General features: G+C 43.3%; 1 protein-coding gene across 1 annotated transcript; it reads left to right on the forward strand.

Annotated features, from left to right (window-relative positions):
- The first annotated feature begins 5,202 nt into the window (after window positions 1-5,202).
- LOC124979425 (cryptic protein-like) lies at window positions 5,203-12,079 on the forward strand. The gene is made up of 6 exons (XM_047543847.1): window positions 5,203-5,225; window positions 5,516-5,565; window positions 5,659-5,829; window positions 6,575-6,689; window positions 6,796-6,905; window positions 11,925-12,079. Exons 1-6 carry the CDS (start codon window positions 5,203-5,205, stop codon window positions 12,077-12,079), a joined length of 624 nt encoding a protein of 207 aa, XP_047399803.1.
- Window positions 12,080-23,706: the final 11,627 nt, after the last annotated feature.

Raw genomic sequence — 23,706 nt, forward strand, 5'->3', positions numbered from 1 at the left:
ACGTGCATGAGGTGCTAGATTCAATCCCTGCACCATGAAGTGAAATGAAATGAAGTTAATAGAAATGAAAAGACTTAGCTTGTTAATCAGAATCGAGTCATTTGTTGGGCTTGTGGCCATGTGCCTCAAGTGTGACACTATGGCCATGCTTGGGGCATTCAGAACTCTGTTTTTTTCCACACAGCCCACTCTGTCCTCTGTTAGATCTGTCTGACATAAGGAAAACTTGTCTCTACATTTTACACAAAAGTAGGTTTAATAGGTTTATTATTTAAAAACCTTACATCCTTGATATTGTCCTGCCCAAAACTCTTTAATTGGTCTTAGTTCTATATGTTATTCTCCACCACCAAAACTGATACTTTACGTTTAATAAGGAATAGGGTGTAGCTCAGTGAAAGAGCACTTGCCTAGCATATCTGAGGCCCTGAATTTAATTTACACTACAAATACAAAAACAAACACACACACACACACACACACACACACACTTGAATTATTTTTAAGAAATAGAATTGGAAAAGAATATATTCTAATTATAAGTTTAGATGTTAAACATTAAAAAGAAAACTAAATAAAGGAAAATTGAAAACTGATTAATTCAGTTCAATATAATAACAGATTCATGGTTATAGAAGAGAATGGCCTTAACTTTCAGACATCTTGAATTATTAAGATTTAGGAGATGAAGATATCATGATATATAAAATTTACATTAATAATTTATTTACTATTAAATAAAATAGCAAATACAGCAAAATAACAATTTTAACCTGTGTGGCAGATAGTCTCTGACATGGCCCCACAGAGCTTTCCTGGTATTCATGACCTTGTGGGACCGTTTCTTCTGACTGTGGGCCAGAAACTCACTTCTGATAGAAGGTGCCTAAAGAGCAGACATTGACTCTCGCTCTCTCTTTTCTGTCCCATGGAGGCCATAGGTCTGTCCTGGGAGAGGCCATGAGGCTAGAAGCAGAAGATAGGGAGGCTCTAGGGTGCTCAAATAAACTGAAACTTAAAACCATGTGTCAAATGTTCTGAATCTAAAGTTAATCTTGAGTGACCTAAGAACGAGAGAGAGAGAGAGAGAGAGAGAGAGAGAGAGAGAGAGCAAGATGAAGCATGAAGAGCTGACCATGAGTATTAGGGATCCTTTTTCTCCTCCTCTTCCTTCTCTCCTCCATCACACACACACACACACACACACACACACACACACACACACAAAATCTCAAATGTTCCCAGTCAAAGCACTCAAACACAATAGAGTCACTCTTGTTTTCTTGACTGTTTCCCCTATGAAAATAGAAGCTCCCTGAGCAAGGGGTTCCTTCTTTGTGTCCTGGTCCCCAGAGCTCAGCTCAGGCTCTGATGGGTAGAAGATGAAACTGACCTGATGCATACAGCGCACTGAGCCTCCATGCTGAGGATGGACTGGTTCCCAGTCCCCAGCACTCTTTCTTCAGGCACCAGAAGACAGCACCCACCCGCTTCCCCCCCCCGCTAATTGCTGGTGCTTCCACCATGGCCCGCTACACCCCAGGGCTGGCCTCCGGTACACCAGTACCTGATTCTTCCACAGTTTTGGAAAAATCAAATCTCTCTCTTGAGATGCATTTATTTTAAGCTTTCTTTTAATTTCAAGGAATTTAAATTTTTCATTTATGATTTTTTTTTTTTTTTGTCACACTGGGGACTGAACCCAGGGTCTCTCTATCACTGACCAACACCCGCCACACCTTTTTTTACTGTGTATTTTCAGACACTAAGCTGTCTCACTAAGTTGCTGAGGCTGGCCTCAAATTGGCAGGAGTTACTAAACTGCGTAATGCTAAGTATGGTTTGGATATGAAATGTTCCCCCCAAAACTCATGTATTGAAAGCATGGTTCCCAATGTAGCCAGTTGAGAGGTGGAGCTTTTAGGAAATGATTGGGTCATGAGGGTTGTAACCTTATTAGTTGATAAATCCATTTGATGAATTAATAATTTGAATGGACTACTGGGCAATAACTGTAGGTAGGGGTATGGATGGAGGAAGTGGATTGCTGCAGGCCTACCTAGAGGACTGTGTGTTGTCCCTGGATCCTCTCTCTTACTCTCTGCTTCCCAGTTCCCATGAGCTAAGCAGCTTTCCTCTGCCACACCATTCTACCAGGATGTTCTTGCCCAACTGATCATGGACTGACACCTTGGAAACCAGGAGCCCAAATTAACTTTTCCTTCTCTAAGTTGTTCTTGTCAGGTATTTTGATCACAACACAAAACTGCTAATACACTTAATATGTAACAACAATAGAAAACAAATGGCTAGAGGTATAATTCAGTGGTAAAGTATGTGCTTAGATTAGCCAGGCCCTAAGTTCAGTCCACAGCACCAACAAGGAAAAAAGAAAGAAAAAAGAAAAATAAATAGTAGAAAAAAACAAAAACTCTGGGTATAAGCCCCTAGGCCCATGCCAAAATACCATAGACTGAGTGACTTAAAGAACAGAAATTCATTTTCTCATAGTTTTGGAGGCTGGAAGTTCAAGATCAAAATTTTGTCCTCCCTTATTGGTGTATAAATGGTCATTTTCCCTCTCTGTTCTACCCAAAGGTAGAAATAGCCCAAGTATCCATGAACAGATGATGGATAAACAGAAATTGTATGAGATAGTTTTCAGTTATGAAAAGAAACAAAGTTCTGATATGTGCTACAACCTAAAAGCATTACACTATGTGAAATAAGCAAGGTGCCAAAAGACAAGAATGGGGTTGGTAGAATACATGCCTAGAATGTGAAGCCCTGGGTTCAATCCTCAGCATCACACACACACACACACACACACACACACACACACACACACGGACAAACACTGTATAATTTCATTAACATAAAATATCTAAAAAAAAAGAAAAATTTAGAGAGACAGAAAGTAGCCCAGCCAAAGCACCTAGGAGGATGGAGAGAAGACATCTCACTCCCCCACAGAACCCAGTGAGCAGCCCATGAGGACAGCCTCAGCTTTAAAGTCATTCTCACAGAGTTCTTCACACCTGATTTGTTACAGAGCACTTTCCTCTGTGAATGTTTGATGTGCTGAGATCATGACAAGGGACAGTGCCCAATCTTGGCATGGGAGTCCCAGTTCCCACACAACTAATAGTCACAGCATCCACTGGAGATTGGATTGGTGGCTCCCATCTTATCTGTTTACAGCTGATAACAAGAAAGAGGACCTCCCCAGGGCAGAGGACCTGCCTTCCCCCACTCCAGTCCTTCCCAGGCAACCCCTACCAGCTGGGCTTTGTTAATCACAAACATGGCTGCTCCTCTGCACTGAAATGCAAAACTCTTTTTATAAAACCTTTGAGCAAATGAGACAACAGGGGACCACAAAGCTCTGAGTGCAGAGTGACAGTGTGGTGAAAAATAGTTTATCAGCAGCTTTATCAGCCTAGGAGGCCCAAGGCCCTGCCTCATCCCCAGAGCTGATCTTAAGTAAACAGAATTGGGACATTCTGTTGCCTGCCCCGCCCCCCTCTGTTTCTTTCTGTCCCCCTCTCTCTCTGCCAGGTCCTTGCACACACTAGACAAGCACTCTACCACTGAGCTACACCCCAGCCCTCCTTTCTTGACTTCCAACCTGTCTTGCAAGCAAAACATTTCCTTACCTTTTTCTACAGTTTCCCTTTATAAATTGCAGATTTTCAAAAGCTTATTAGATATGAAATAACACAATGTCTGGGGTAAGTGCTGGTAAATAAGCAAGTGCTTTTAAACTCCACCAAGAAAATAATTGTGGTAAATAAGATTGGCAAAGGCTGATACTTAATTGGTGAACCTGAGTTTACTGCATCATTCTCCCAGTTTGTGGGTGTGTTTGGAAAAGTCCCCTGTAAAAAAATTTGAATAAAAGAAACTATAAAGGGGGATTAGATTTTAGATATTTTAAAATTTCAGTATTATCAGAAAGATTTGTTTTCCGTAGCATTCTGCTAAATGAAGTTTTTAAATGTATTTATATAAAGAAATACAATCCTTTATTTCAATAATTTTATTTTAATACATAACACACTTAGTTCATAGAGAAGTTTCTTTTAAAGTCATAAAATGTACTTACTTTTTACATATAATTAAAATTACTTAACAGTCTCTCTAATAAAACATTTCAATGTCTAAGAAATCAAATTAGCCTCAAGGACTCTTTCAACTTTGAAAGAAGCATATGATTTTTCTCAAAGTGACTTTTTACAATTAAAATCACACAAAAATTTGCCACACTGATTTCCAAGGAGTGTTTTATAGTGCTGACCAAAGGACCAGAGTTCCTGTTTTGGAAATTAGAAATACCAAGACTCAAAAAGGGCTGGGTGAGACATCCAAGTCTCTCCCTTCTTGAATTCAGGTAGGCTCATCGGACAACTGTGTACAGCAGTTTTGCCTGTGCACAGGGGGCTCTGCATGCCATAACCACTGGGCTTCCCATAATATACGTGCATTTTGCATTTTTCAAAGATCAACTACCAAGGGGCTTAGCCTCTAGAAACCTCAGTTTCATTGCCTTTTACCTGGGGGTAAGAATTGCACCTCCCCCAGCAGAATGCTACAGTAAATGGGAACAGCTGCCACCAAGCTGGGCAAAGTCTCCATCTGTGGAAGTAAGAATGAATCTCAAAAACCAGGGATTGAAATGTCCCCCTTTACTTTCATGCTCACAATTCATGACTTTCTGGGACCCCAGCTACTGGTTATGTCACCTCTCTAGCTGAGCTCTCTCACAGCTCCCAGTACAAACAGTATGGAATAGAAAATCTCCTTTTTTAAATTCAGATTGGGGTTTGTCACCTTGGTCACCAATGTTTTACCCCAGGGTTTGGCCACCCCTCCTGTGGTTAGGACTGCAAATACTGCTGGGGAGGGAATCAGCCCATGTCTCCACCCACTTCTAGCCAGGACTCATTGAGGGACAGTCCTTCAGACTGTCACAGCAGGCCCTTGCCTATTGGGCTTCAACAGCAGAACTCAAAGATCTCATCACTGCTTCTCTTAGTCAAGATAGGGAAGGAAATGCCTGTTTTTTCCATACTTACCTATTCCATGTTCTGAGTAAAGATACCTTCCGATGCAAAAACTGCTCAGACACAACTTCCTTGGAAATTATCTTCAATGTATCGATGACAGAAGACTCTCATACCAATCAGACAAGTCGGTGGGAAAATGACCTGGAGGCACCATGTCAGGTAAGAACAGTGTCATTCAGATCTTAGATGAGGGTTTAAAATTCTCAGGATAAGTTGCGATGCATGCATGACTGTTTCTTCTTATTAAAGGAAGTATGAACTTTCATCTCAAAATCTTTCTAAGCTATGACAACATTAGTAAAAATAAACAAATAACAGAATGATTGCATTTACTATGCTAAATATGTTGTATAGTTATGTATGATTGCATTATATTTTATATGTATAATATGAATTTCTTCTTACACTCTTTTTCAAACTTTAATAATAATTTTCTTCAAATATTCTAGGCTTCTTTTTGTGATTGGTTTGGCATTACAGATCATCCATTTGGGAAACAGTAAGACACTTTTTATTCATAGTCTCAGTTTTTATTTCATAAAATATGTTTCTCAATTCTAATTGGTCTAATATTTTTAATGTTTTTGAAAAGGCTATCAAAGAGGAAAACATAAAGGTGGTAGAGAAGAAGTAAAAATTTTTGCAGCCCCCAAACTCCAGCAGACAACGCTCAACTGGACCCTGAGTACTTTCAGGGAGGTGAATGGGAGCGAAGAGGGCTGGTGGCTGCAGGGTTCTCCCTATTCCAGAGCTTTCGGAGAGCGTGAGTATAGGCACCCCCAACCCCTGAAACGTTTGTCTTGGTAGTCATTGGGCTCTGACTATAGGTACTGGAAAAACGGAACAAAACGAAAACCCGTGGGATAAATCAGGGATAAAATAAGAAACCCCAGAGAGAACATATGTCATGTTCAAGTTATGAATCACGGCAAAGTAAAAAAATATTTCCTAGTGAGAAGTTTCCTCTTTTAAAAAGTTTGACAATTTCATTGGCAAAACGTTAATTTGCTCTCCAATGGCCATTTTCCACAGGTCCAGAGAATTGTGATTTAAATGTGTTTAAGACAAACGTTCCAAACCAAGATAACAGTGCACCCTGCTTTGGCTTATGGCAGACTCCGGGGCTCCAGTGTCCGCGTCCCCAGGGGGCCCCTCTGGCGGTGGATTTGGCGTCACCACCCCCGTGGGTGGTCCTGCCTGGGAGGCCTGTCCTCAATCCCTGTCGAGTAAAGCCACAGCCTGACTTTAACATGTGAAAGGAGAGAGAAAAATTGAATTTGCAGTGTGTCACCCGGCTCTGCTGACCTCCTGCACCCTGGGTAGTTTGTTTTTAATCCCTAAAATAACAAGCAGGGTTTGCCCAAGCAAACACACTTAGCCCAAAGTCGGCTTTATTGCCTCCTGGGTTGGGTCACGAGTGCGGCTTTCTCTCCGCCGGGACAAAGAGGAGAGTGCGCTCCGCTGTGCGCCGAGATGAGCTTGAGCGAACCCGCCTCCCGCCTCCACAGGTGCGTCCCTGCGACAGCGCTGCTGCTGGAACGGCGGCACCTGTGTGTTGGGCAGCTTCTGCGTGTGCCCTGCCCACTTCACCGGCCGCTACTGCGAGCACGACCAGAGGCGCAGGTGGGCGCTAGGGACCCGGGGACGCGACCCAAGGAAGGGGCGGGAGGGGGCGCTGCGGGAAGGGCGCGTGGGCCTAGGCATTGATGCCAGGTGTCCGCCTCCTCAGCGACTGTGGCGCCCTGGTGCATGGAGCCTGGACCTTCAGCAGCTGCCGCCTCTGCAGGTGCGTCTTTGGGGCCCTGCACTGTCTTCCCCGCCAGACGTTCGGCGGCTGTGGTAAGAGGAACCGAAACTTCAGCTCTTGACACACGTATGCGTTTGCTCCTTTTTTGTGGTTCACCCCGAGTAGGGATTCAAACAACAGCTTCCTATGCGACAAGAAATAAGCAAACTAAGTCCATCACTGAAGGAAGTCACACTCATTGTGACTTAGCCAGTGAACTGTTATTATCATTATTTTTATTTACTAATTTTTTTTAAAGTTTCTTATATCCGGATTGCTGGGTTTAACATGATTTCCAAACAGTGACCTCTGCGTTCTTTACAGTGTGCAGAGCTTCCAGAGCTGACAAGCTGGTAAAAGCAGAGTTGAACCTGGAAGTCAGGTTAGCTGACTAAATCTCTGGCGATGTCCCTACACTGATCAACACCATCTCTTCCTGCCAGAGGGCACTGGAGCCAGAAGGGATCAGGCCTCGGCTTTGGTGGCTTGGGCAGTTGCTCCCCTTCTCTGTCAGGCTGTAAAAGTTGGTTGAGATGGCACCCCATTTCTATCCAATAGCCTGGGACCTGTCTCTTTTCAGTACTGCTTTTCAATAGGTACTAAGGGGGATTAGCAGTGGTGGGCATAGTCAGTGAAGGCACCACCCTTCAACCTAAGTCATGGGCCTCTGCGTGTGTCATCCTGGGTAGTTTGTGCAGTTATGTCCAGAGAGGAAACTAAGGCCAAAGCCCCTTTCCTGCTTTCAACTATTGGGCTTCTCCAGCAGTGGAGCCATGTGGTTAATATTGGCACAGCCCTTCAATTCCACTTCCCTCCTCCTCAAACCACCCTGCCAGGACAGCCAGGAGGGAAAGCCTTCAACTCCATTTACTGTCTTCTCCCGCTCATTCTTACCTTGGTGGGCCATTTCTGGAGAAGCACCCAGTGAATGTGCAACTTCTAGCCCACCTCCCTCTCTTCTCCTCTGAGTGGGACCAGGAGTCAAGGGACTCTATTAATGAAGGCACAGTTCTCATTCCCTCCTGGCCCACCACCCACTCCCTTCTCAGTTAGTTCTGCACCTACAAGTGAGGGGGAGATTCTAACCATATTCATCTCTCCCTCCCTTTCATGCAAGCCACATTTCCCCAAAGCCCTCTCTTTTCTGTGGTCTCTCCCATTTGTGGGGTCATGCCTTTGATTCACCAGCTGCTTCTACTATGGTCAGAGATTGGAGGACATACATTTTAGGGACAGGCTTATGAGGTCAGATTCCACCTGCAAGAGGTTTCTCAGCAGGAATTTGAGGACGGTTATAGCTGGGGTCAGCATCCTATGCAAGATCATCAGGTCAGGGACTGGGTTCCAGTATTATCTTAATCACTATTTTCTATTGTTGGAAGCTTTTAGGACTGAGGCTGCTGTCTTTTTGCTAAGTACGGTCACAGTGGCTTCTAAAAATGTGACTTCTGCTCATCAAAACCGGATACAATAGTACTGTACAGTCTCATTTTAGAGCAGTGTTAGGGGCAGAAAGAACAGTAACACCATTATGCTGTTTGACCTATTGGTTGCGCTTCAGGCAAATTACAGCAATGGTGGTTATGGCTGTGCTGATGGTGATCAAATGGCGAGGTGGTGTCCGATAATGGTGGTGATAAGTGCATTTGTTAGCTCTTCATACTTCAGGCACTTTATGCCTATTATCCCATCTAATTCTCATAACAGCCTATGAAGTATGTATTCTACCTTTTTATGTTTAAGGAGACTGAGGCTTAGAGAGAGGTTAACTCCCATAGTTAGCAAGTAGGCCCTGATTCTTAACCACTGTCCCATTCCTGTGAGACTAATTCTCAATGGGAAAAGAATGAAGATATTTTTGATAGTGTTGCTTAGCATATTGAAAATGTGACTATGTTCTAAATCCTTTAATGGCTTTTTATGATGCTTTCAAGAGTATATGAGAGATAGAGGAAAAATTGTATTCACAATATCATTTTAATAGTGGGAAAAGACATCTATGCATGGGAGGGATTGGAATAAATAACATGACACAAAATCTTGCCCTTCTCCCCACTCAGGGACCTTTAGGCTGAGGGTCTCCTAGGGTACCCCCTATGTTCTGATGTCCTGCATGTTCAAGAATAAAAGGGATCTTTGCTCAAACCTTGAGGCAGCTCAAGCTCACCTCAATTAGACCAACAGGATGGCATTTTCTACCTATGAAGCAGAGAGCCAAGAACTTGTCATTAGCATCAAGAACTAACTGAAGCGCTGGTGGTGTAATTCAGCGATAGATCACTTGTCTGGCATGCAGGCAGCTGAGGGTATGATATCCAGCAGCGCAAAAACAAGCAAACCAAGAACAACTAAATACTCTAGGGATGAGGGTGTAGCTCATTGGTGAAGCATGTGCTTAGCATGCTCAAGGCCCTCAGTTCAATCCCCCATACTGAAATAATTTTTCAAATCTTAATTTAAAATTTAGAACCTATGTAATGGCACAGTGAAATAGCAAACTCAAGTGATAAGTAACACAAATGTGAAGTGGGGCCAGATCAAGCTTTACCTCACTGCTACAAACTCAATTTTATTTTACATTTATTTATTGTAAACTCAATTTTAAAAAAATGCATTTCTGGTAAAACAAAAACAAATAAGCAAACAAACATCTGTGAACCAGACCCAGCCTTGAGGCTGACCCTTAAAGGTCCTGGAACCAGTCAACTCTGAGTCTTTGTCCAGCTTTCGTGGGACATCATCTGTGACAGGTATCATTCCATGGCCAAGCTTCTCTGGGTTGAGGGCAGGAAAGGAAGCCTTCTGGCTCCCAGGGGAATCTAGGGAGTTAAGCAAAAAATTAGAGAGTTTCAGAAATGCTGGGTCTGGCCCTCAAATCGAGAGGTGATATTATCCTCATTCATTGTGGTCTCCAAAAACTCCATCAGTAAAAAATAATGTGAGCATGTTCCCCATTCAGCAGTGGAGACACGGTTGCCATGCTGAGCCCACACAAACTTGGTTTCGTTTATATTTTCCTCTTCATGTATGCACAAGACTCATAATGACAAAGGTCGCTGCTATGTCTAAAGTCTAAGAAGTACCTTCCTTATTTTATTTTTTTGATAGTGAGGATTAAACCCAGGGGTACTCTACCACTGAGCTACATCCCCAACCAGTTTTATGGGTCTCATTTTATGGGTTTAATTAAGTAGCTGAACTTGTGATCCTCCTGCCTCAGCCTCCTGAGTTCCTGGGATTACAGGTGTGCACCACCATACCCAGCTGAGAAGGACCTTTCAATAAATACACAATAATACTCTCAGTTCACAGTAATAAGCCATCCATCAGTAGATGAGTTTCCTTTTGGTGTGACATAAAATAATGGAGAGTGGCACAATCATTGATTTTATCAATTTTAGTAAGCACAGTAAATATTTTTATATTTTAAAATTTTTCTATAAATGTAGATTGGAAATTCTAATATTTTTTCTTTCTAAGCTCATGGGTGACCTCAGGCCCTCTGGGGAGCACATTCCATGGTGTTCACATCTCCAACTGGGGACCCTAACTAAGCAGCTATCTCAGTCTAACCTATTCACAAATTCGCAAAGCAGACTGAAACAACAGAGTTGGGGTTTGTATAAAAGCGGTTATAGCCAAGGGGGCCTGAATTCTCCCCTTAGGGCAACCTGATCCCTTCTCCCAGCGGGAGGTCATCATATACCTACTACCTGACTCCTTTACCATCTGAATAGCTTCTAATCAGGTGTATGGACCTGTCAAATCACCTGGGTCCAGATGTTAGGGTCCCTGTTTGAGGGATCTGACACTCTGGAACAATCCTCTCATCCAAGGTGGGGTGATATAGGGAGGTAGCACTCAGGCCTAGAGTAGACTTGACCATGGTCCCATCTGGAGTTGGACTCTGGGCGGATCCCACTGCAGCTCACCCTTGAATAGGTTTAGGAAGTCCCTGCTGCCACTGCTTGTCCATCTCACTTGTTCACTGTTTGTGCCTGTCTGGGGCAATCTGGCTGGCATGTCCTGAGCAGCTCTGGGGAGAAGCACAGACACCCAGCCCCAGTCTTGATATAAGAGTGATTTGGTGTAATTGGCTACTTACCTGTGGGGTTAGCAGGTTCACATGGTCATCACTATAAGATTCCTGCCCAGCCCCATCACTTCAGAAATAGCTGCCCAGGGCTGAAGTCCCAGGCTCAGATAGAGCCAGACTGGGGACTCTTAGGGTTCAGATGAGTGAGGACTGTTGTGGAAGAGACACAGATAGGGAGGGGGGCTGCAGAGCAAGGTGCTCAGGTATGGTGGTGAAGGGGAGGCGGATGAACAGGCCAACAGGTGAGCCTAATGACTATGATCTTGGATATGTATTTATCAAAAGGTTCTTTTTAGACTTTAGATGTAGCAGAGATCTTCATCATGTCTGTGAGTCTTGTTCGTATCTGAAAGGGAAGATGTAAATCAGATCTGTGCATGCTCAACTGTTTCCAACACTGAATGGGGAATATGCTCAAGTTTTTTTTTTTTTTTTTTTTAAACCAATAGAGTGAGAGATTAAAAAGAAACATTTGTAGTCAACCTTGGATGTCTTCATCTGAGGTCTGGACCCAGCATTTCTCAAATGTTCCAATGAATGATGGTGACTTTAGGGATTGCTGCATCCTCCTATTTAATAAACTGGGTCTCTAGTCAAAGCAATATTGTTAGAACTAATCTGGGGAGAACTTGGACTACCTTTGCAGCAGATGGTTGAAGACTGTTTTATTTTGTTGTATTGTTTTAACCCTGTTCTACTTGCCCCAGTTGTTAAATGATGCACCTCCCCTAGCTAGGTTCTTGCAGGGCTGTCCCTGAACAGTGTGCTCCAATGGAATCCCCTCTCAAGAAGACATTGAACTCGGATTCCTGCCCCACTTCCCTACCACCTCCCAACCTGCCAGCCTTGAAGCAGGGCCCAAGAGATTTTGGTGAGGAGGTCAAGGCAAAAGAGCACCTTTATAAGAACAGGTGCAAACATTTCTATTTCATTCCTTTAAGCCAGGTGAGTAACAACATATTCTGTTCTTTTTCAGATTTGAAATACTTTCTCACCTCAGGAGCCAATGGGCCAAGCATATGTAGCATACTGAGTTTTCTCCTCCTGCTTTCCTGTGCCCTCCTGCAGTGCCTTGTCTGTGAAGGAGTCTCTACATGGACAGAAGCTCCCTCCTGGAACTGGGAAGACTAAACAAGAGCCACTATGTTTTCAACAGGAAAACCAGGACTTGGGCATCCTCTTTAATTTTCTCTTGTAAATAATAGAATTACTTATTCTTACACAAAGTGAAGCATTAGATGAATACTTGTATTGTGTAATAAATATGAAAGAGCCTTTCTTGCTTCCTGAGCCTTATTTTAAGGACTGCATTGAGACATGCGTGAATACTACAGACTGGGCCAATTGAATCCAGAATTCCTCTCTGATAGTTGCAGAGTGTAGATGAATATGTCTGACTAACCGTAAAGACACGGCCCCTCCCAGATAACAGCTGCTCTCTGAGCAGCCCTCATCCCCAATGTCTCACCAACAGCACATCTCATCCATTTGTTCATCAGTCCAGTGTATGTGTGCTCCTGTGCTGCAGATCTGGTTAAGAGCAACTGCCTAAAGATGCTCCCTGAGTAGAGAAAGAAAGGCAGAAGGGAGGGAGAGATTGTGGAAGCAGATAGCCTGGCACCCAAGTCTCCTTTTCTACAGCTACAATTAGCCCCTTCCTGGGATGATCACAACATCTCCAAAAAGGGAAGAGTCCTCAATAGCTGCAGACCCAGTAAGGCTAGGAAGGGAACCAGTTTAGCTTGAAGAGGCCCAACAAGGGTCTCCTGGCAGCACCATGTAAGAAACAGGTGCCAACTGTATAAAAAACTTTGGAAGAACTAAAGAAGGGTAAAGTGCTGTCTTGTCACACAAGTCATAAGGTACCCGAGAATCTCCTATCCTCTACTCCTCTACTTTGGCTCCCCACTGATTGGTCAATTGCATATTTAGACAGAGACCACAGTTAGAAATCAGGAGAGTGAGAACAAGTAGATATTCCAAGTTATTCATGGAAAAGAAGCTGGGCATGTTAGTGTACACTTGTAATTCAGCTACTAGGAGGCTGAGGTAGGAGGATGGCAAATTTGAGGACAGTCTGAGCAACTTAGCAAGACCAATTTGAAAGTAAAATATGAAAAGGGCTAGGGATATAACTCAGTGGTTGAGCACTTGCCTATCACACGTGAGGCCCAGTCCATTATGGGAAAAACAAAACAGAGAAAGCTTTTGGAATAGGTAATACAGCCTGAATTAATGAATTATCTGATCAAAAGACTGCTATTTTATAAGCCTTATAAACTTCATTTAGAATATGTAAAGCTAGGGGTTTAGTTGAATGGCAGAGTGTTTGCTTACCATGTTCACGGTCCTGGTTCCATCTCCAGCATCACATACACACAAAAAATTCTAAGTTGAATTTAAAGGGAAGGTCAAGACAAGAAGATGTTGTTGTAAAAATCATCCCTGTTGAGATGCACATGCCTCAAGTAGAAGAAACTTCCACCAAGTTGTTCAGCTTCTTAAATCCACTTTAGCTCATAAGCCTGTATGATACAGTATTTAAAATTTTTATATTGTAAATAAATTTATTGGCATTTTCAACCTTTTCAACTCTTGGCTATGAAAAAATGAACTGAATGTAATGTTCAAATGGACATCAAAATAAAACAAGGTAGAATTTAATAGGGTTGACTTAGAGTTCCTTGGTTCATGAGAAAAATAATTATTCATTTTGAAACAATTATTTCTAGACAGTAATGTTTTATCTCAAAGTTGTCTTCGAATTGTTTCAAGTACATTCTAAGCAGTGCCTTCTATTGCTGTTTAGTAATTACAGGAATTATAGGAATAAACAAGTGAAAAACTTTGCACATTTATCCTAAAAACTCAATGAATATGTTTATGCCATTTGTAAAACTGATGTTAACAAAATGTCTTTTTTTTTTAACACCAATTCCAAGTGTGCAGAGAAACCATTACCAGAGATAAAAGAAACACATCTTATTTTTAATAACTGTACTTAGGAAACTGAACTGAGGCCAGTCCCACATTTGAGAGGCTGTAATTGTGGTAAAAAGAAAACAAAGACTTAATCATTGTAAGGATGAATACTTCGGGCATAAGCACCTAATTGCATTTTAAATAGAAATTAGGAACTGAATTATAGATCCTTCTATAGATTCTTCTTTTTTTCTGGGTTCAAACCCAGGGCCTTGCTCTTCCTAGGCAAGCCTTCTACCTTTATGGTACACCCCAGCCCATAATTATTGATTATAAGCAATAAAATAGAAGTCTACCTATCTATCATCTATTTATATCTACCCATCCATCCATTTTACTAACCAACTAACACCTACTTGAGAAGACTTTACTTAGTTCTGCAAAGTTCATAAAATCTCATCCAGGAGTTACAAAAAGTAACCCCCCACGCCAGCAGTTTTTTCTGTAGTACTTGAAGAACTTGAAGCATTTTCTCTGTAAATAGCACCTCTGGTGTTCAGGAATATTATTAAAAAGGAGAAACTTTCTGGAAGACAAAAGAGCAACTGGAGCGTTGAGTTGAAATTTTCACATGGAATTGTCCCAGATCTTATCTACTTGCCTCCTGCTGTTGAGAGCAGACAGTCCTCCTACCCTGCTTCTGAGCCTCTGTGCCTGTGATATGCCTTTTCACACCCCTGCCTGACCTGATCATCCTGACAGAGAGTGACAGGCCTCCCTTCCTTCCCCTGATTATTGCCTCTCTTTATCTTTCCCACCAAGTCTCTTGTTAGGGGTTGGAGATGCAGTTCAGTGGTAGAAACCACTTCTTCCTTGCCTGCTTCATCTTGTTCAGTTTACCCTGGAACATTCTAGAAAAACAGGATCTGTCACCTCTTGCCTACACATACTCTCTTTGAGGGAGCCACTCAAGAACACTAAGAGAAGCAGTAGGGTTTGTATCAGTGCGATGGGCTGACAGATCTGACTCCATGAGAATATTATAGGCCAGACTCTAAGGAAAATGACTGAACTGACTCCATTTTGCTCTGAGACTCGCATGTTATGTAGGGAAATAAGCTTCTCCCATGGAAACACCCCACCTCTGTACCCATCATCAGTTACTTAGTGTGACATGTTTAACAATACAGAATGACAATTCCTATGTAAAGGAACATTGCTCTCTTTTGATTCCTATTGCTCCTAAACAATGTACCATGTGAACAGTGATTGTGTGGATGTTAGTAACCATTCTTTAGTTTGTACCTAGGTAAGGGTTATTTGACTCACTTCTCCCTCTGGATGATCTCATGATGTTAGTTTGTAATTTCGAATCATAGCAACAGACACTTATGATTAATGTGATTTTTGGTATAAGAACCCCTACAACCCTATGGTCGGGGCTGTTCTCCCAATAGCCATTTTTTGGGGCATTGTGTGTGACAGTCAGCCGGCCGCCTTAATAAAGACTCTCAAATTTGGACTTCTCAGTGGTGATCGGTCTGTTCTTAAGTTGTGCCCCATAACACCAGTCACACTGGGCAGCCTGCTCCTGCACTGGAGTTTACCTTAGAAGCACAGCAAAGAACTGTCGGCTGAAGGGTCCCTCTGTTCCTTTTGGCCACATTATGAAAACTGACTCTTCTCGGCTTGGGACATTCAAAACCAGCCTCTGGTTGTATTTGCATTTTTTGTTGTCTGCAAAAGCTACTCCAGCACACATAGCTTTACATCGCACAGGAAGAAAGTTCTGGGATCAACCTTTTCATGGAATTCAGGTATTTTCCCCCACCCTCCTTTCCTTCATTCCTTTCGCAAAGCTGGGACCAAATCAAGGGCATCTGGGAGGCTGAGACAGGTGGATAGCAAGTTCCAGTTGAGCCAGGGCGACTTAGCAAGACTCTATCTTAATAAAGGACAGGATGTAGCTCAGAGATAGAGCTCCTCTGGGTTCAATCTCCAGTACTGCAAATAGGTTAATAAACGAATAACCCCCCAAAAAAACAAAAAAAATCCCAAACACAAAACATCCAGAACCTTATGCATGCTAGGCAAGCACTCTACCACTGAGTTCCCCAAGGCCTGGAAGATATTTTATTTTTATTTATTTGCAATACTGAGAATTGAACTAAGGAGTGCCTTATCACTTTTGTCCCTTTGTTTTGATACAGGGTCTCTGTAAGTTGCAGAGACTGACCTCAAACTTCATCTTCCTACCTCAGCCTCCCATGTTACTAGTATTATAGGTGTGTACACCAGGTCCTGGAAGAAGTTGATTTTTTTCTTTCTTTTTGTAGTGGGGATTGAACCCAGGGGTACTTAACTACTGAGCCACATCCCCAGACCTTTCTTAATTTTTAAATTTTCAGATATGTTCTTGCTAAGTTGCTTAGGGCCTTGCTAAGTTGCTGAGGCTGACTTTGAACTTGTGATTCTCCTGCCTCAGCTTCCTGAGCTGCTGGGGTTACAGGTGTGCGCCACTGTACCCAGTGCTGGAAGAAGTTTTAATACTCACAGCGCCTTGGTAGTAAGAGGCACAGCATTCCATGCAGTGCCACCGGGGTCAGTCAGGAGTGAGAGGAAAACATGCGTAATAGCTACTTTTTGGTGCTGAGGATGGAACCCATGCTATGCACGCATCCTATCACAGAAGTACATCTCCAGGTCCTGACAAGACCTGGTTTCTATAGGAAGGATAGGGAAAGGCAGGGTAAGCATGTTTAGGATTGGACAAATTACAGTTTGAACTTCTTTTAGGGTCACACTTATTGATGTAAGAAGCATCATGTTTGAGTAGAACGTTTGTCCTGTAGCTGTCATTATTTTCCTCCACAGAACACAAAAGTTTTGCTGGATTGAAAAATGTCACTCATTCATTCCAGAACTCCTTTGCCATGGCCAGATCATCCTAAAAACCCTTCATCTGTGGGTTATCCTCATGGTGATTAAGGAGCCCCCTGGTAAGATGATTAAGGGTAAAAATGAGCGACACCCACAAAGAGGCTCTAAGAACTCAGAGATGGCAATGGTGGACTCTCTGGGAAAGACTGGCACCTGTCCTTGGGCACAGCCCTAAGAGGAAAAAGATTTAGAAGGTCAGAGGAAGACACTAGGGCATCCAGTCCATGGAGCAGGAGGGCTCTCATCATCAGGAGAATCAGTGCAGTGTTATCTCCTGAGCCCAGCTTTGCCTGTGACTATGATGTTTGTGCTCCCTCTGAGTGAGCATGAGGTGGCCTGGGGTTCTACAAGTCTGGAGTGAAGAGCTTCCTTCCGGGTTCATTGTTCACCTGCAACACACTGCAGGTATGTTCCTGTAACCCTGCTAATCTCACTGACGGAGGTTGGTGAGAGGTGGAGAAGGCAGGCCTCTATTTCTCCAGTGCAGACTGACCAGGAGATGAGTCAGTAAGGACAGACTGCAGACTTGGACAGGGACTAGCAATTTCTGAGGCTGTTTCCCTCCCAGGTTGGGACAGAAACCACTTTACTCTACTTGCTTCTGAACATTGCCTGACATCCAGTCCTCATCCGAACATGGTTGGAGGAGAATTGTCTGGTCCACAAACACATTTGTGTTAAAGGGGGACATGTCCTCCTGCAACCAGGGCAGATTTGGCAGCACATCTCAGTTGGGATGGAAGGAAGGGGTGAGGGACTCTGGGATCAGGATGAGCTTGGAAATGGGAGGTAGGGGTCAGCAGATGTTGCTGCTTCCTTTGGGGTTCAGAAGGCATCAGCTTGAGAGTTTCTCTGAAATGGTATTGGAATTCCCAGGACTGTATCATCATAGGGGCAGGAATTGAAGCCAGAATTAAGGACAGATAGTTAGTGTAGAAATAGGAAATCGGGTCAATTCGAGGAAATGAAGCCATGAAGCCATCTGCCTCTGGAAGTTGGAGACTGCCCCTGGAAGAATGGAACATCAAGGATCTCCGGAGTCCATTGATTACCAAATTTACCTGCCTTTATCAAGGACTGCAAGCAAGGAGCTGCTAATTAATGCCCCCTGGGCCCTTATCTGCCTGAATCACCCTGGCCCTCCTCCTGCCCATGGTTTCTCACTTAATGCAAAACCAGGCCTAGTCATGTAGGCAGGAAGGAGAGATAAGGGGGGAGAGAACTGGAGAACAAGAGACCCTAACCTATAAAAGATGTAGGGTGTGCTCACTTCTTGGGACTTTAGAACATCAGCCATGGCCCCCTTCTCCCTGCCGGGAGAAGTCTGTATTATTCCCTTTAAATAAACCTGCTTAATATGCTTGCCTTGGTGTGCTTCTCTAGTGCTTAATCTTCAACATTAGAAGGAGCAGAACTTGTCACCGGTAAACGGCGGTATCAGAATCCTAGCCAAGGACAAACCCTGTAAGGGCTGATGTCTTTCCTCTTCGTTGCTCATCCCAGTATATTCAGCTCTTGCAAAAACTTCTGCTGAATCCACCTCTATAGGGTATAGCTCAGTTATAAGAAGGACCCCCCAATCTTGTGTCCAGACTATGAGCCCCACATTAAGCTATGTGGCTTTTGAAATTCTCATTCACAGTTACTGATGACAGGGAATGTCTCCTCCCCTCTGCTCTGGCTGTGTCCAGCATAGGGCTTACCCAGCCTGCTCTGTACCTCTGCTCAGTGGCTCCTGCTGGAAATTCCTACAGGTCCTAGAAGTTGACCTTACTGTTCAAGTGTCCTCAGGACCTTACAATGCCTGCCCCTTGTATCTGTGCTCAGGATGCTGCAAGGAGGTCAGGAAAGGATACGCCCTCCTTGTCTCTGCCTAGTGGGCATGAGATCTATCTCTGTTTCAATGAAATAAAACATTTAGTCACTCCACCCCCATTTGCATGCTCATCAGCCCTCAGTGCCAGCGTCCACTGTGCTAGACACTGCAAAGGAAGGACATGGCCACCCACACAGATGCTCCCCTGAGGGGCTGCTATCTACCCAATATGGGACTATTGTCCTTAAACAACTTCATGTCATTCCCAGGCGCAGACACGGAGAGAGCAAGCAGCATGCAATTTAATCCCTCTGTCTCTTTTTCATTCACTCTCTTCCTTATTCATAAATTCCCTCTGTCACTCTTCCCCATTCATTTTTTTTTCTCTTCTATGATTCTCATCCTGAAGGACTTGGTCTCATCCAGGCAGTTGACATTAGTGGGTTTCAATGTCTATAAAATCTCCCTCTGGCTCTCCTTGCTCACTTTCATAGAACTGCCCTGGTTTCTCAATACTAGGCTATAACAGCAAATTATGTGAAGCAGCCCTAAGTGCCAGGCAGGGATCTGGGCTGGGGGTCAGAAGATCCAGGCCCCACTCTGCTGGAGAAGACCTGTGAAGCCTGGCCCTGACCTGAGCACAGAGGTTCCCTGCACTGAGTGAGCCTGGACATGCAGCATGGGTCATCTGCTCCTGCTCCAGGAATTCTCCATCATAAACTCAGGAGAAGGGATCAGGGAAGTAAAAGCTGATGAGGAAGAAAAAAAGGGGACATGGGTATGGAGTAGGTGGGAGGGGAATGAGAAAACCTATAAATGCTTATGTCCCCACAGCTGCCCCAGTGTTGTTTCAGTTGACTCTTTCACTGCTGAGACTAAACCACCTCATGAGAACAATTGCCACACCCTCCCCACCTTCAGTCACTACCTGGTTAATCCCATCAGGGCATTAATTCACTGATTGGATTAAGGCTGTCATAGCCCAGTCATTTCACCTCTAAGCCTTCTTGCATTGTCTCACACATGAACTTTTGGGGGCCATCTTACATCCAAACTATAGTAGACTTTTTGTGTCTTTGTTTTCGTCTTTCTCTTCTGTGCTTATCCATCAATTTTGACATTCCCTCTCAAAACTTTATAGCCTCTTGCTTAATTTTTTTTAAAACGTTTTCTTCTCTTTCACTTTTCGTTTCTCATAAAGCAACACTTCTCCCTTATTTTCCTTTAATGTGCAATTCATTTATGAAGTGATTTTTCTTCATTTTCAATTCTTCCCCTCCCTTTCCATGCCCCAGTCCCTAATACCCCCCCACCTCTCTTTTTCTTTCTGCAAGGGAAGGAACCTAGAGCGTCCTATATGCTAAGTACCCTAATACTCAGCTACATACCCAACTCTCTGAAGTGATTTTTCCAATGTTTCTTATTCATTCTTCAGTTATTACTTTTCCCCCTAAGTTTTTCTAATTGATTTATGGTGTCAGTTAATATCTTGCACATTCTTCTTTCTCTCTTTCTTTTTCTTTTATTTAAGGTACTGAGGGTTGAACCCAGGGGACTCTATCACTGAACTACTCTCCCAGTCTTTTTTATTTTTTTGTTCTGAGACAGAGTGTCGCTAAATTGCCCAGACCGGCCTCAAATCTGCAATCCTCCTGCCTCAGCCTCCCTTGGGATTAAAGTGCCTGGTTTCTATCCTTTCTTTATGCCTTGCACTTTGTTTTTGAAAAAAAATATATTGTAGTACATGAAGTGTATAGAGAAGTGCTTTCATTTTCTGCGGTGGTGTTATTCTGCAATTATTCCTTCCCTCTCCTCATACTGTTGTTCTGTCGCTAATTTTTTTTTCCCCTTTTTACTCTCTGGGTAAATTTTACTTAATTAGTTGATGTATTTTTGCTTGATGATTAAATTCATCTTTTAACAGGATATAAAACATAAAAATTGTCAATATTAATGGGGTAAAATGATGTTTCAATGAGTATATACACTATGTAATGTTATGCTTAAACCAGATGAAGCATTTAGGAGATGAATATCTCCTAAAGCATTTATCATTTTATTACGGTAAAACCACTAATTTTCTTTTTCTCTTTTAAGTACTGGGGATTGACCCAAGGACGCTTTACTCTGAGCTACAGCTTCAGCCCTTTTTACTTTTTATATTTGCGAGAGGGTCTCACTGTTGCCCAGGTTGGCCTCGAACTTGTGATACTCCTGCCTCAACTTCCTAAGTCTGTAGGAAACAGGTGTGCATCAACCACAGTACTGGGATAATTTTTTTAATCTGAGATTTGTTTTCTTAAATTCCTAGAGATAAATATGATTTATGTTGTTTTCCTAACTTTACATGGCCATCTCTCCTGTGAAATGCTAAAACACACAAGTTTTTTTCTGGAGATTTCCTGACTTTGTCCTTCTCCCCACTTTTATAGGGTCACCTCTCTCATGACCACTTCTGTGACTGCGACTGAGTCTGTCCATCAGCAGAGGGAGAACCTTATGACAGCTCAGAGGGAAGCACTGCCACTGTCCCACTAAAATCTAGTTATGCCCTTTAAATGGTGTACGCTTTCTGATTTTTTTAGCTTTAAAGTCATTTTTTATTATATGCATATTTTAAAATTATTTCATCGCTGTTACTTTATTTTTACTGATTTTTATGCCTAAGAATTTTACTCTGATAGTTAATTTTTAGATTATTATTTATTCATGCATTATCATTATTTGAATCATTTAACTTTAGAGCTGTTCATTTTCATTTTATTATATTTACTTATTTATGGTACTGAGACTAGAACCCAGGTGTGCTTTATACCTGAGTTATGTCCCCAGTGCACCCCCACCACACACACCTTTGTATTTGTCAGACAGGATTCTGCTAAGTAGCTGACTCTGGTATTCAACTTGTGATGCTCCTGCTTCAGCCTCCCCAGTCACTGGGTTTATAGGTGAGGGCCACCATGCCTGGCTGTCCTTGCAACTCTAAATGTCCCTTCTCTCCAAGTCTCCCTTTCTTATTCCTGAGAGCCTAAGAGTGACAAAAATCTCTGTTGCTGCTGCTTGTGCAGGTTCTTGCTCTGGGTTTTCACATGCCTTTACACCCAACCAATTGGTTTTTCTTCTTCTTCTTCTTCTTCTTCTTCTTCTTCTTCTTCTTCTTCTTCTTTTTTTTTTTTTTTTTTTTTTTTTAGGAGAGCTCTGCTATTGAGCAACATTTTTAGACCTTTTTATTTTTTATTTTGACCCTAAATTGTGAAATCTAGTCTCCAATTTGTGATCCTCCTGTCTCAGTAGCCCACATTGTAGGAATTACAAGCATGTGTCAATGCATCCAGATGAAAATTGGTTCTTTTGTAAATAAGTACTCTGAAAATATACCAACTTAAATGTACCATCTCCAAAGTCCATACCTCATAATGTTCATACAAAGTAATGATTGCATTCCTCTTTCATCTGTATTGATCCTACTATTCTCCCAATCTACTGCACTCATTAATTTAACAATTATATTTTTCATATGTAATATTTTGACTTCTGCTTTTTCTTGTGTGTGTTCTTTTTTTGTCTCATGTCTTCTTGCTATTTATATCCATAAGGATACATATTGAGCTTATTAAAACTGTGTTGTCTGTCTTTGCCAGCACGATAGAGTTTCTGCTGTATTTCCCATGTGCAATCCTACTTCTGAGGTGGGTACTGACTGTGGTGTATGTGTACGTGTTCACCGAATTAACAGCTGCTCTTTTCTCAGTCTGCTAACATGCCCCTCGAAAGATTAAAGTCCTGAGGAGCTGAAGGGGAGGGCCCCAGGCACCACAGCACTTCTCTTTCATTCTCCTGCACCCTGTTACCTGCTGAGCAACTCCAATAGCCAGGGCTTCAACTCAAAGCCTTGTAAGAGAGACTGGGATGCAGGTCAGTGGTAGGACAATTGCCTAGTTTATGTGAGCCCTTGGGTTCCATCCCTAACAATGCACTCGAGCACATACACACACACACACACACACACACACACACACACAATATACATGCACAGCCTGGAAGAAATCATAGTGGGAAGTAAGAGTGGAGCAGGAGAACAGTCTTCTTCAGGCCCATCCTCCACTGCCCTACCCTCACCCCCAGCTACAGCCACCTCCAGGTTCTGATTTTGGTTACTTTCTGAAGTCCACATTTTCTTCTCTCCTCCATGGCTCATCCAGGTTTGATTTTTGAGAGAGGGCCAGCAGCATACAGGGAGACCTGAGAGCCCCAGTGTTGAGTTTGGTGAAAGTCATGCAAGGGCCACCCTGACCCCCTGGCTCACCAGTCCTGCAGATCTGTTCTCAACCCTGACCTCCATTTTATTATTTGGGAACCTCCCTTGCTACCAACCAGAGGGATTCCTACACTGCACTTGGGGCAAGGAGGCAATGTCTCTAAACTGTGGCCTCCAAGGGAAAGTCAGACAGGGCCTGTGGCATCTGGAAATGACCTGCACGAGTGGGAAGAACAAACTCTTGTGATCTCTGTCCAGATCTCAGTGTGAAACCCTCCTCTACAGGTTACTATCTATGTGACCTCAGACAAGTAACTGAGCCATGCTAGGCTTTGGGTTCTAGATCTGTAAAAGTAGATTGAACCTGGATAATAGGAGTGCTGAGGTGGGTCCCAGGTAGAGGAGAGTCGGGCTGAAGCTGTGATCCAGTAGGTCTACAGAAGTTGTCGTATGGGTGAACACCAGGTCAGGCGGCATGAACCACCCTGCGTGGAAGGAAAGTGGCAACAGGAACCGTGGGTGGCCAGTGCTCCAGGGGCCAGCTGAGGGCTAGGCCAGCAAGTCCTGGGCCTTCCAAGCCTCAACCACACAAGCTGAAGCAAGCCCACAGGCACTGGGGCCCACGCTTACGGAGTCATGGGAAGGGTGGGTACAGGGGCACCAGGGCTCCAAAGACTGCTGACCCAAGACCACAGACCTCAGGGCCCTTTGCCCTTCACTTGAAACTTCTCCAGAATCGCCTCTGTGATCTGTGGGCCTGGAAGACACTTGCTCATGCTCATCTGCAGCGAATCATCCTGAGCGTGAACTTCTTCCTCCACA

The sequence above is a fragment of the Sciurus carolinensis genome, chromosome 3, assembly GCF_902686445.1.
Source record: "Sciurus carolinensis chromosome 3, mSciCar1.2, whole genome shotgun sequence".
NCBI lineage: Eukaryota > Metazoa > Chordata > Mammalia > Rodentia > Sciuridae > Sciurus > Sciurus carolinensis.

Excerpts from the sequence above, each read along its gene's own strand:
- LOC124979425 (XM_047543847.1), top strand. The coding sequence starts at position 5,203 with ATGACCTGGAGGCACCATGTCAG. Across the intron at positions 6,690-6,795 it reads GAGCACGACCAGAGGCGCAG|CGACTGTGGCGCCCTGGTGC; the intron begins GTGGGCGCTAGG and ends CCGCCTCCTCAG. Across the intron at positions 6,906-11,924 it reads CCAGACGTTCGGCGGCTGTG|ATTTGAAATACTTTCTCACC; the intron begins GTAAGAGGAACC and ends GTTCTTTTTCAG.